At 37.8% G+C, this 12,406-nt stretch overlaps 1 protein-coding gene across 4 annotated transcripts in view; it reads right to left on the bottom strand.

Annotated features, from left to right (window-relative positions):
- The window catches only part of LOC115223032 (hybrid signal transduction protein dokA-like), a 77,607-nt gene that overhangs the window by 4,123 nt on the left and 61,078 nt on the right, over nucleotides 1-12,406 (bottom strand). For 3 of the 4 annotated variants that reach the window (XM_036512077.1, XM_036512076.1, XM_036512078.1), the window contains exons 5-11: nucleotides 10,646-10,749; nucleotides 9,441-9,552; nucleotides 7,671-7,734; nucleotides 6,450-6,477; nucleotides 3,997-4,342; nucleotides 2,602-2,737; nucleotides 954-1,372 (exon numbers count right to left, since the gene is read on the bottom strand). In XM_036512077.1, coding sequence (XP_036367970.1) covers nucleotides 954-1,372; nucleotides 2,602-2,737; nucleotides 3,997-4,342; nucleotides 6,450-6,477; nucleotides 7,671-7,734; nucleotides 9,441-9,552; nucleotides 10,646-10,749 — 1,209 coding nt within the window. The remainder of the gene's footprint in view (nucleotides 1-953; nucleotides 1,373-2,601; nucleotides 2,738-3,996; nucleotides 4,343-6,449; nucleotides 6,478-7,670; nucleotides 7,735-9,440; nucleotides 9,553-10,645; nucleotides 10,750-12,406) is intronic. The other variant, XM_029793462.2, reaches the window with a different exon arrangement.

The raw sequence follows: 12,406 nt of genomic DNA, 5'->3' as shown, positions 1-12,406 counted from the left end.
GACAGGCAATTATCGAAATAGTCTGTTCTCCTATTATCTATTGCCAGATGGTCAGTTGTCAAGCTGTCTGCTACCAGGTGATCTGTTGCCAAATGGTCTTTTGCTAGATAGCCTGTTGTCAAATTATCAGTTGCTAGATGGTTTTCTGTTATATGGTTTGTTGTTAAATTGTCTATTGCCTGATAGTCAGTTATCAAAGTGACCGTTACCAGATAGCCTGTGGTCAAATTGTCAGTTGCCAGATAGTGCGCTGTCAAACTGGCTGTTGTTAAATTGCCATCAAACAGTCAATTGTTAGACTATATACTGTCGGGTGGTTTGTTTGTTGTCAGATTATCTGTATATCCTCACAACAATATAACACGAAGAAGCCCTTTAGCACTTAAACTGGCCATATCTGGCCTAAATATTCTACCTGTCCAATGTTCAAACTGACCAGATCTGGCCTCTCATAACTATCCCACAATATCATTCTAAGAAATAAGCAGATGCATCATCAAAATCTCAAAGCTATGGGATAATGCATGATTAATTCAAAAGAATGTGAATAAATAAATATTACAATCAATAAAAATAATCTGACTGCCAAAGGCTGGTGCCACATAAAAGCACCCACGACACTCTGTAAAATGGCTGGTATTAGGAAGGGCATCCAGCTTTAGAAGCCACGAAAAGCAAAGCTGACCTCGGTGGAATTTGAACTCAGAGAGAGAGGGGGAGGGAGAGGGAGAGAGAGGAGAGAGAGTACAATGGCAATGTATTTCTTGTAGGCACCAGTAATATTAGTGAGGTGGTTCTGATAGGGAAACAAAACAGAATAGGGTATTTGGTTTTTATAAAAATAATTGTTGGACCAACAGCAAGAATAATAGAAACAAACAACAACAGCAGGAGTAGCATCAACATAAATATAAGAAAGATAGGAGAAGACGAGATGGTAAAAAAACAATTACCTTCTTTCAGAACATTCGCTGACGTAAGAAATGTCGTCTTTGATAAACGTTGACATACATTTACCACTTCTTTCACTGTATGAGCTGGCACATGTATAAATGTTGTTTGCACGGTCATTATTGTCGTTTACATGATAGCCATTCAGATGGCGCTTATTTTTCTTTAAATAGGCTGGCGGCTTGCTCGGTTTGTTTGGTTGATGACTGTTGAAATAAGGAATCGATACACTACTGTAGTATCCGCTATCAGCAGTTCCTACTGCTTTTGGAGCACTATGGTTGGCTAACGTTGAGGGTTTATTGTCTGTAGCTATACGGACAGCATCTTGACAACTATCATGGGGAATTGCATATATCGGCTGGACATCAACGGATGAAATCTCAGCACGTGGTGCCTCAGAAGAAGTAGAAGAATCTTGCTGTAAACAAAAAAGATAAAGAAAAAAAATATATTTAAAAAAATGGACTAAAGTGTAAGGTTTAGCCCTTTAGTATTCAAACTGGCTATATCCGGCCAAAATATTCAAAGAGATCAATGGTAAAGTCAGCCTTGGTGGAATTTGAACTCAAATTGTAAAATTACAGAGGAAATACCACTAAGCATTTTATCTGGCAGGGTAATGAGTTTGCTAACTTGCCACCTAGAGCAAAAGCATAATAATCCTTTCTACTAAAGGCATAAGGCCTGATATTTTTGGGGGAGGGAACTAGTCAATTACATTGACTCCCAGTGTTTCACTGGTAGATAACTTATCGACCCCAAAAGGACGAAAAGCATAGTTGACTTTGGCGGCATTTTAACTCAGATCATAGCAGTAGACAAAATACCGTTAAGCATTTCGCCAGGTGTGCTAATGATTCTGCCAGTTTGCCATCTTAAAATAGTCCGATACTCTACTGACTGAGCTATATGGGCAGACTATAAGAGCATAATAATGGAAACATTTGTTGTTTTACAGAATCCATTAGAATTCTTGATTATTTTCAAAATTAACTCTAACATAAACGCTGAGTATTTCACTGGAAACATGATGATGAAATGCTTAAATATACTTTTCTACTCTAGGCACAAGGCCCAAAATTTTGTGGGAGGGGGCCAGTTCATTAAATTGACCCCAGTATGCAATTGGAATCACTAGCACTGACCATGTTCAGATGATGGGTTTTACATGCCACAGGAACGGGAGCCAATCAGGGGGCACTGGCTACAGCTACGATTTTGGTTTTACTTGATTCAAGAGCTCTTCTCAAGCATAGCATATCACCTGATGCATCAAGGGTACTTTTAAATGGGCTGGACATGCAACACTGGCATTGGCCATGGCTGCAATCTCACTTTAGTTGTCGTGTCTTCTCAGTTACACATAAATATATATGCGTGTATGTGTGTGTGTGTGTGTGTGTGTGCATCTTTGTGTTTGTTCCGCACCAGCACTTGATGACCGATGTCAGTTTGTTTACATTCCACTAACTTAGCGGTTCAACAAAACAGCCTGATAGAATAAGTACCAGACTTAAAAGAAAGAAAAAAACCCAGTGGACTGGAGTCAATTTGCCAGACTAAAACTCTTCAAAGTGGTGCTCCAGCATGGCCACAGTTCAATGGACTGATACAATTAAAAGATGAAAAACACACAAAGATACTGACCTGCCTCAGTTCATAGTAGTCATTGAGCATCTGTTTAGCCCATTCAAGAAGCCCTAAAGCATCAGCTGGAACACTGTTGTTGAGCTCATTTTTATTCAAAAGTCCAAGGACCCTACACAGTTGGTTGATTACACCCCTGGAGGAAAATAACAAAAAAAAAAAGAAAAAAGAAAAAAAGAGCCACATATAAATTTACACATTAGATATAAATTTACAGGTGATGATGCATATATATATATATAATATATATATATATATATATATATATATATTATATATATATAGTTAATCCAAACAAGAAAGCACAAAAAAACACAACAACGTGAGGATGTGGAACAAATATAGTATTATTGGACGCTCAGGAAAGAAGGAAAGAAGGAGGGTTTAACGTTTCGAGCGGAGCTCTTCATCGGAAACATAGGAGAAGGGAAGACAGAGGAAAGAAAATCGCCAACGGTATAGCGGTTCGGCAAAAGAGGCCGATAGAATAAGTACTGGGCTTACAAAGAATAAGTCCCGGGGTCGATTTGCTCAACTAAAGGCGGTGCTCCAGCATGGCCGCAGTCAAATGACTGAAACAAGTAAAAGAGTAAAGAGTATATATGTGCAAATATACGAGGGGGTGCTGAAAAGTTCCTGGCTTTAAAATTGTCACAAAAAGCCTGATTGGAGGCTCAACCTTCCAAATTCTTTTACAGGGCTAAGAAAAACTGCCATAAGTGTGTGAATCTGAGAGGGGAATATGTTGAATAAAATCATAATTAACTGATCCCCTGTATTTTCTTATTTTCAAAAAGCCAGGAACTTTCTAGCACCCCTCATAAAATCCCGTTGCATAGCACCTTCAGCAAGCATCTTTGGTAGATGGAAACTATTTAATTAACTGATCCGCCTGTATTTTCTTTTACCCAAAACCAGGAACCTTACAGCACCCCCTCGTATACGGTTGTTATATTTTGCTTGTTTCAGTCATTGGACTGCGCTCATTCTGGAGCATCACATTGTACTTATTTTATTGATCCCAGAAGGATGAAAGGCAAAGTCAACTTCGGCAGAATTTGAACTCAGATCATCAAGGTAGATGAAATACAACCAAGCAATTCGCCTGGCGTGCTAACAATTCTGCCAGCTCGCCACCTTTGCATACATACATACCTACATACACAGTAAAAATATAGAAAATACAGAAGTAAAATTAATTAACATTCATTCATAGAAGAATGAGATTAACACAATGGAAACGTTTTTATAATGGAAGTAAAAAAAAAAGGGAATTGGATTTTAAAAAAGCAATCATAAAGATAAAGAACAGGAGTTTTCTGAAAGAATTTAGAGTAGGAAGCACATGATAATAGCAGAAATAGTTGGTGAGTGTAAAGGAATTAATGTACGTACTTGTAAGTAGGTACTCGTGTATCATCTGAATTCATAGCTCGCAAACGTGTCCGCACCTGACTTAGCAACTCTTCTAGGGTTTTTTTGTGAGGTCGCATTTTCTCGAGTTTGTAAAAGTAGACTTGTTCATCAATGACGCAGCTATCTGAAATGTTGACCTCTTCCGTTTCTGGTGAGTTCGTAGTTGCATTGGTGTCGGAGTTGTTGTCGTCGTTGTCGTCGGTGGTGGTGGTGGTGGTGGTGGTAGTGGCGGCGGCGGCAGCAGCGGTGGTGGTTGTGGTGGGGGTGGTGGCGGCGGCGGTGGTGGTGGTTGTAGTAGTGGTGGTTGAAGAAGCCGACGTGATTGCAGAAAAAGGGAGAGAAAAAAAATGAGGAAGAAATAAAAGTGTAAAGGTAAGATGAAAGTAGCAAAGAACTTCTTTCCATTGTTGAAGGATTTTTTTCCCCTTTTCTTTTTGCTTCTAACAAGAAAAAGATTCACAATATAAAAATTTTGAAGGTCAAAGAGGCCAGTGTGATTGAAGATAGATAGATAGATAGAAAGATAGAGAATATATTTTCATTAATGCACCTGGTGTTAAAACACCTGAAAGTCATAAGCACGGCCTATACACACACTAGCAAAACCTACCTTGTGTATATGTGTTCAATATCGTTTATATCCCTTGAGCTACTTCTAATATATATTTGAATTTTTTTCTGTGGTATAAAATGTTGGGACATACCAGCAGATGGTTCTTACACTCTTTTGCATTTAGTTGTAGACAGTGATTTAGCTTGCATTGGGCCTTGTCCGGGCATGTGGTGTTGACAAGTCACAACAAACACGAAACATCAATATCCATTGCTTCTGAATAGAACCTGATGCAAGTTATCTCCCTTGTCAATGACTTCCAGATGTTTCGACACCAGGTGCATTGATGAGAATATATTCTCTTACGCTGATAAGCACAGCCTACCCATGAACTAGCAAAACACACACCTTGTGTAGGTGTGTCCAATATTGCACACACAGATATATATATGTATAAGATACAAGGATTTTTCATCAAGGTGACTCAAAATAATAGGTATGAGCTCTGAGTGCTTAAGTTGGCATGCCATTAACATTCCGGTTTCAACTGCAGTTGAAAATGTGATTTTGTATTTGAATAGCTGAGATATCCTAGAAACAGCTGTTGGAGACTATCAAACCTTTCACTATATAGCTACATTAAATGTCCTTGTCAAGTCTTGCTAAACTGTTTGCCTTTTTTTTTCTGCTTTAATCAATCAATCAATCAATCTATCTATCTATCTATCTATCTGTCTGTCTGTCTATCTATCTATCTATCTATCTATCTCTCTCTCTCTATATATATACACACACACACACACACACACACACACACATATATATATATATACATACATATATATACAGATAAATAGATAGATAGATAGATAGAGAGAGAGAATGAAGGAGAAATAAATAAATGTGTGAAGGTTAGATAAGTGTTACAAGAAAGCACCTTTCATCATTGTCGTATTTTTCTCCTCTTTTTGTATATCTATGACCATATGTTTATTGCCAGTGGACCTTCCTTTTTTTTCAGTGGGCAGAGTGTGAGTGTGATTTAAAGGAGGCATGACTGCTATTTCTACTAAGCCAAGGTTCTCTCACTGGTTTGATATTAAATTAGACTGCGTAACAAAATTTTAATTTTGTCTTCGGTCGGTAAGTGTTATTTCCTATTTGTTTCCATCTAGAAATCAAAAGAAATGACAACCATTCCCTTCAAACTTTGCTTTTCTGACCTGGACATCAATGTTTTCAAACTGACCTATTTTCCATTACATTTCAGACAGATTCAGTGCTGAGATGCTGAAGCAGAAATATCATTATAGCAAATATTCTGCTGAACACCATAAATCTGCTTATTGGTTGCTTGACCATAACCATTTGAGTATGTCGCTTAGCGGCTGATCTCTGATCATGAGCAGGAGTAATAGGGGAACATCACAGCCATGTGTTGAAAGGGATTCTTAGGAATTTGAATAAATGTAATAAAAGCAAAGTTTGAAGGAAATATTAGCCTTTTCATACTTTCTAGGGTAAGCACATAGGAAATAACAGTTGCAACCCAAGGACAAAAATCGTGTTACACAGCGTTATAATGTCTACTGGTAATGGAGGCATTCATGATCATAAGATTGCGTTTTCAATTCCTGGACCAGGCAATGCTTTGTGTTCTTGAGCAAAGCACTTCATTCCACGATGAGTAATCCTCTGACGAACTGGTATTCTGCCCAGGTAGTGGGGATGAAATAGCTGCCACAGAATCCGGTAAACCTGCCTTACGAGTCTAAAGCTCAGGAAGGAACCTTTAACTGGTAATGAGGAAAGAAGACAAATATTGATTTTTTTTTTTTTTGCAATTATTGGATTTAAATATTTCTGTAGAAATACTTACCATAGCCCTTATTGTCGAACACTGGTATCTGAAAATAGAAAGACAGACATGTCTAATTAACAAAAAGTCAGAACAATTATGTATGCGTGTGTGTGTATGCGTATCAATCTATCTATCTGTATGTACATACATATGTACATACATGTGTGTTGAAATAGGAGGTGCAATGACCCAGTGGTTAGGGCAGCGGACTCACGGTCATAGGATCATGGTTTCGATTCCCAGACCAGGTGTTGTGAGTGTTTATTGAGCGAAAACACCTCAATCTCCAAGAGGCTCCGGCAGGGAGTGGTGGTGATCCCTGCTGTACTCTTTTACCACAATTTTCTCTCACTCTTTCTTCTGTTGGCCTACTCGCTTTGCCAGTGGGGTGGCGTCATTCGAAGGCTAAACCTACGCGAAATGCAATGTGACCAGCGATGTGTAGCAACATCTGATGGCCTGGTCGGTCACGTGATCACGTGATACTAAAATAATGATTGGGCTGTTAAAGACCTATTGCAAGAAATGCTTTTATTTTGAGTCATTGGACTGCGGCTGTGCTAGGGCAGCACCTTGAAGTTTTTTTGTCAAGCAAGTCAACCTAAGTACTTGTAATTATTTTTAAAGCCTGGTACTTATTCTATCTGCTTCTTTTTGTTGTGCCACTCAGTTATGGGAACATAAACAAACCAACACTGGTTGTTAAGTGTTGATGGTGGACAAACTTAAAGGCATGCATGCACACACACATACACACATAGGATGGGCCTCTTTCAGTTTCCATCAACTAAATCCACTTACAAGGCTTTGGTTGGTCAGAAGTTAAAATAGAAGACAACCGCCCAAGATGCCACACAATCTAGAACCATATGGTTGGGAAGCAAAATTCTTGCCACATAGCCACACCTGTGTATATATATATATATATATGTATATATACACACACACATACACAAAACGTGTATGATGGGCTTCTTTCTGTTGCTGCCAACCAAATCCATGTAAAATGTTTTAGTTGTCCCAAGGCTATAGTAGAAGACACTTGTCCAAAATGCTTTGCAGTGGGACTGAACCTGGAATCATGTGGTTGGGAAGCAACTATTGTTTATGAAATGCATAATATAAGTTTGAAAAAAAAAAATTCAATAAAGAATATCTTTAAAATAAATCCATGAAATACACCAATTTAGAAACTTCTCAAAAAATGCAAACTTCTAGAGGAAAAAAAAAATGGCTTACCTTCCTAATTTTTTCATTTGGAAGATGTCTGCTTTTTAGGTTTTCTTGAAAGTTTGCACTTTGCCTGTTATTGATATATAAAAAAAGGTGTTATCACAAAGTACAATAAAAAAAGAAAGACTATTAACAGAAATGATAGACAAATCAGTGTTTCCCAACTGTTCTACACCTATGGATTCCTTTGATTCTTATTTACTCAGGTGGATCCTCATAACCATCCAATGTTTAAAAAATCTTATATTTTTTATAATCAAATATTTAGGAACTGTATGAAAAAAAATTGTTGAAATATTTTGTGTGTTGTCATCATCATCATCGTTTAACGTCCGCTTTCCATGCTAGCATGGGTTGGACGATTTGACTGAGGTCTGGTGAACCAGATGGCTGCACTAGGCTCCAATCTGATCTGGCAGAGTTTCTACAGCTGGATGCCCTTCCTAACACCATCCACTCTGAGAGTGTAGTAGGTGCTTTTATGTACCACCAGCATGCGGGCCAGTCAGGCGGTACTGGCAACGGCGTTGTAGAAGTATAATTGATCTATTGCATATAAACTTTAACAAAACCTTATGTGGACCCCTAAGGGTCATGTGGACCCTAGTTGAGAACCACTGAGATGCATGACAAACACAAACACACATATATATGATGAACTTCTTTCAGTGCCTGTCTACCAAATTCACTCATAAGGCTTTGGTTGACCCAAGGCTAGAGGCTATAGTGTAAGATTCCACACAGTGGAGCTGAGCCCAGAACCATGTGGTTTGGAAGCAACTCTTTGTCTGGACATCACATGATAGTTGTAAGTGAGCATTAGTGTCATTCGTTTCCTCTCATTCATGAAAACATGGGAGGATTGCCAACAAGAAGAGCTTCTAGCCATAGAAAATCTCTCATCAAAGTCCATCTGATTCATGCAAGCATAAAAAAATTAACATTAAAACAATGTCCTTAAATACAGGCATGTCCCCTGCATCCCTCTTCAGCTGAGTGATCCCTAATCTTGTGAGCTCAAGGGTGCTGATGCCATATAAAAAGCACCTGTGCCGGAGCCATGTAAAAGTACCTGTCCTGGAACTGCGTAAAAGCACCCAGTTCATTCTGTGAAGTGGTTGGCATTAAGAAGGGTATCCAGTTATAGAAACCATGCCAAAACAGATGTTTGTGTTCAGGTAAATAATACCAAGTCAAAACCTTTCAACATGGGTGTTGGACTTTGACAAGGAGGTGTATTGTTACCTCTCCTTTTCATATTTTTTATGAACTGGATTGACATACACAGCCATTGTGTAAGTGGTAGTATCACAACTGATCCGAGTAAGCTGATTATATTTGATGACAACATGGTGCTCCTTGGCTCATCAGGTGATTTCCGGCATACACTGAATGGATCTGCTGTTGAATACTGCAAGACAGGGATGAGAGTTAGTGCTGCAGAGACTGCGACATTGGTCTTCTCAAGAAAGCTTTCCCAGTGCACTCTTCATGCTACTGGAACATCGCCATACGCATACATCATCATCAATTAACATCTGTCTTCCATGCTTGGCAGGGGTTGGATCATTTGACAGGAGCTGGCAAGCCAGAGGACTGCACCAACTTTCACTGTCTGTTTTGGCATAGGTTTTGTGGCCGTAATTGCCTTGTCCTAACACCAACCACTTTACAGAGAAAAAACAAAAAACAAGTCAAAATGGATGTTATACTTATTTAGACAAAAACAACAGGTAACAAATAAGGTTTCCAGAATATATTATTACTTAGCCTTACTTTTTCTTTTTTTTGCAGGCAAACACAGCCAGTAGAACCAGCAGGCAGAGTATGATGCCAGCACCACAACCAGCCCCTAAACCGATCCATAGACTCGTGTTGATTAGAGATTCTAGACAAAGAAAAACAAAGAAATACAGACATTTTTAAAAATCATTATAAAAATGATGTAACAACTGAGATTTTGGCTGGTAGATTACAATTAGATAATCAGAAACATATATAGGAAAATCTTTAAAAATCAATTATATTGTATTGCATAGCACATTTTTATAAACTTAAGGACATGCACGCACGCACACACACACACATACATGTATATATATATATATATATTTATACACACACACACAACACATATATATATATATACACACACATATATATATATATATATATAATGTACATATATATAAACATACATATATGCATATATATATATATATATTATATATATATATACATATATACATATATATACACATATATATATATATATACATATATACATATATACACACACAATATATATATATATATGTATATATATATATATATATATATATATATACATATATACATATATATATACACATATATATATATATATACATATATACATATATATACACACACATATATATATATATAAATATATATATAATGTACATATATATAAACATACATATATGCACACACACACACACATATATATTATATATATATATACACACACACACTCCAAATACACAAACAACCCATTACGAATAATTACCAAATCTGCCTCAAATAATGATTGCTAATTCATTTGATAACTTTTAAAATCTGAGAAACCATTTGTGTACAGATTGAATATTTGCTGTGAATCTTTATTGAACCAGTTCAACATAGACAAACAGTTGCAATATGTGGACACAACGATCAGTATTGTAACTTGGAATTACTGGTTATTTTTGAGCCTTGCATCCTTACACCCTTAGTAAGGTGACCCAACGTGGGTCGGTCAAGCCTAGGCCTGTGTCCAAGCGTCATCCTATAGACACCACTGGTCATCTTTTTTTGCATCCAAAATCATTTGAATGCTTTCTCAGTAGGCTCTACATTGTTCTTGATAACTCAAGGCTTTAATCGTGCGTCTGTCTGGTCAGAACAGGCCTGGGAATATATGATGAAAAAAACAAAAAAAAACAAAGTCAATCACTTACCATTACAAAGAATACCCTGCAGAGGTCCGTGCAGAGAAACTTGAGAAACTCCGTTACAGCTGTCCAAACAGGTATGAGTAGTTTCGTCGATAAAATTAACACAGCTATAGAAAGAGAAAAAGCCAATAAGGGTGTTGATATTAATGTTTTCCTATTTTGGCACAGGGCCAGCAATTTCGAGGTGGGGGTGGGGGAGATAAGTCAGTTACATTGACCCCAGGGCTCGATTGGTACTTTTATTTTTTATTTTTTAGTCTTTAATACTTCCTTCCTTATAATCTGACATTTAGAGAGCATAAAAATTTATAGTCAACCTAAACTTTTCATCATAATAATAATAATAATAATTGTGTACAGTGCTCAGGTGCACTACAACTCATCTAAAGTGTATATATAATCAGGTGTAGTTTCGACAGATTTCGGGAAGCATGAGGGCCTTAAAGGATGCAGTGTCATGGCAGTCAACAACTGATGCAGGCAGTTTATTCCACACTTCAGCAACCCTGAGCGTGAAAAAATGTTTCCGAAAGTCATGGGAGCTGTGCTGTTTTCTGACTCATCATCATCATTATCACCAACATTTAATGTCTGTTGTCCATACTGGCATGACTTGGACAGTTTGACTAGAGCTTGTAAGCTGAGGGGTTGTACCAGACTCCAGTCTGATTTGGCCTGGTTTCTATGGCTGGATGCACATCTTAATGCTAACCACTCCAAGAGTGTAATGGGTACTTTTACGTACCACCAGCATGGGTGCCAGTTGCATGGTACCAGTATCTGCCATGACTATAATTTCACTGACTTCACAGTGGCAAATCCGAGTCAAGACAACTAGGGATGGAGATGGATGCAGTGGATCACCTAGCCTCACCTTGCTCCCTCTACTCTACAATGCATTGCTGCAGTCACCTTCCCCTTCATTGAACCACAAAGGTTTCTTTCACAGATTCCACCAGATCTAGTCTTTACATGTATAGGTAGGCAAGCCCCAATAAGTTAATTAATCCATTGATGGGATGCTGACAGGTGCTACTACACTGGCGCAGAGAGTCGACCTGAGAACAATAGTGACTAAGAGGGAGTTCCATAATTCTTCAAAGACCTTAGAAGTACTAAACCAGGGTCCTACAACTGAATGTAGTTTAAAATCATATCAATAGTCTCCTCCACTGATTTGATCAATGGAATGGCTTGTTCATGAAATTAACAAGCAAGTGGCTGAGTACTCCACAGACACACATACTTTCAGATTCAGTGTGACACATAATGTGACAAGGCTGGTCCTTTGAATTACAGGCACAACTCATTTTCGCCAGTTGGGTGGACAGGAGCAACGTAAAATAAAGTGTCTTGCTCAAGGACACAACATACCACTGGGAATTGAACCCACCACCTAACGATTGTGAGCTGAATACCCCTAACCACTAAGCCATGCACCTTCATATCAATAGTATAAAATAAATAAGTACACCCAATACAATATACAAAGAAAATTCTAATTTATCAATCTGTGGCATTTGCTGTTTGCTGCTAATGGCTGAGCCATTTACTAAGTTTAAACATCTATCTACTTAATACATTGGATACAACTTGCTGTTGCTTAACTGCTGTAACACACTTTTTATGGCCATCAACACAACAAAGCTTCAACAAAATGAAAACTAATAAAATGTGGCATCAATCTATACATTTGTCTTTATTTATCACATGTTATTGCAATAACCAAAACTAACTGCTTGATCCCCCCCCTTTTTTTTTATT

The sequence above is a fragment of the Octopus sinensis genome, linkage group LG21, assembly GCF_006345805.1.
Source record: "Octopus sinensis linkage group LG21, ASM634580v1, whole genome shotgun sequence".
NCBI classification, from domain to species: Eukaryota; Metazoa; Mollusca; class Cephalopoda; order Octopoda; family Octopodidae; genus Octopus; species Octopus sinensis.
The sequence above is the reverse complement of the archived record's forward strand: the minus strand, read 5'-3'. Positions and strand labels throughout refer to the sequence as shown.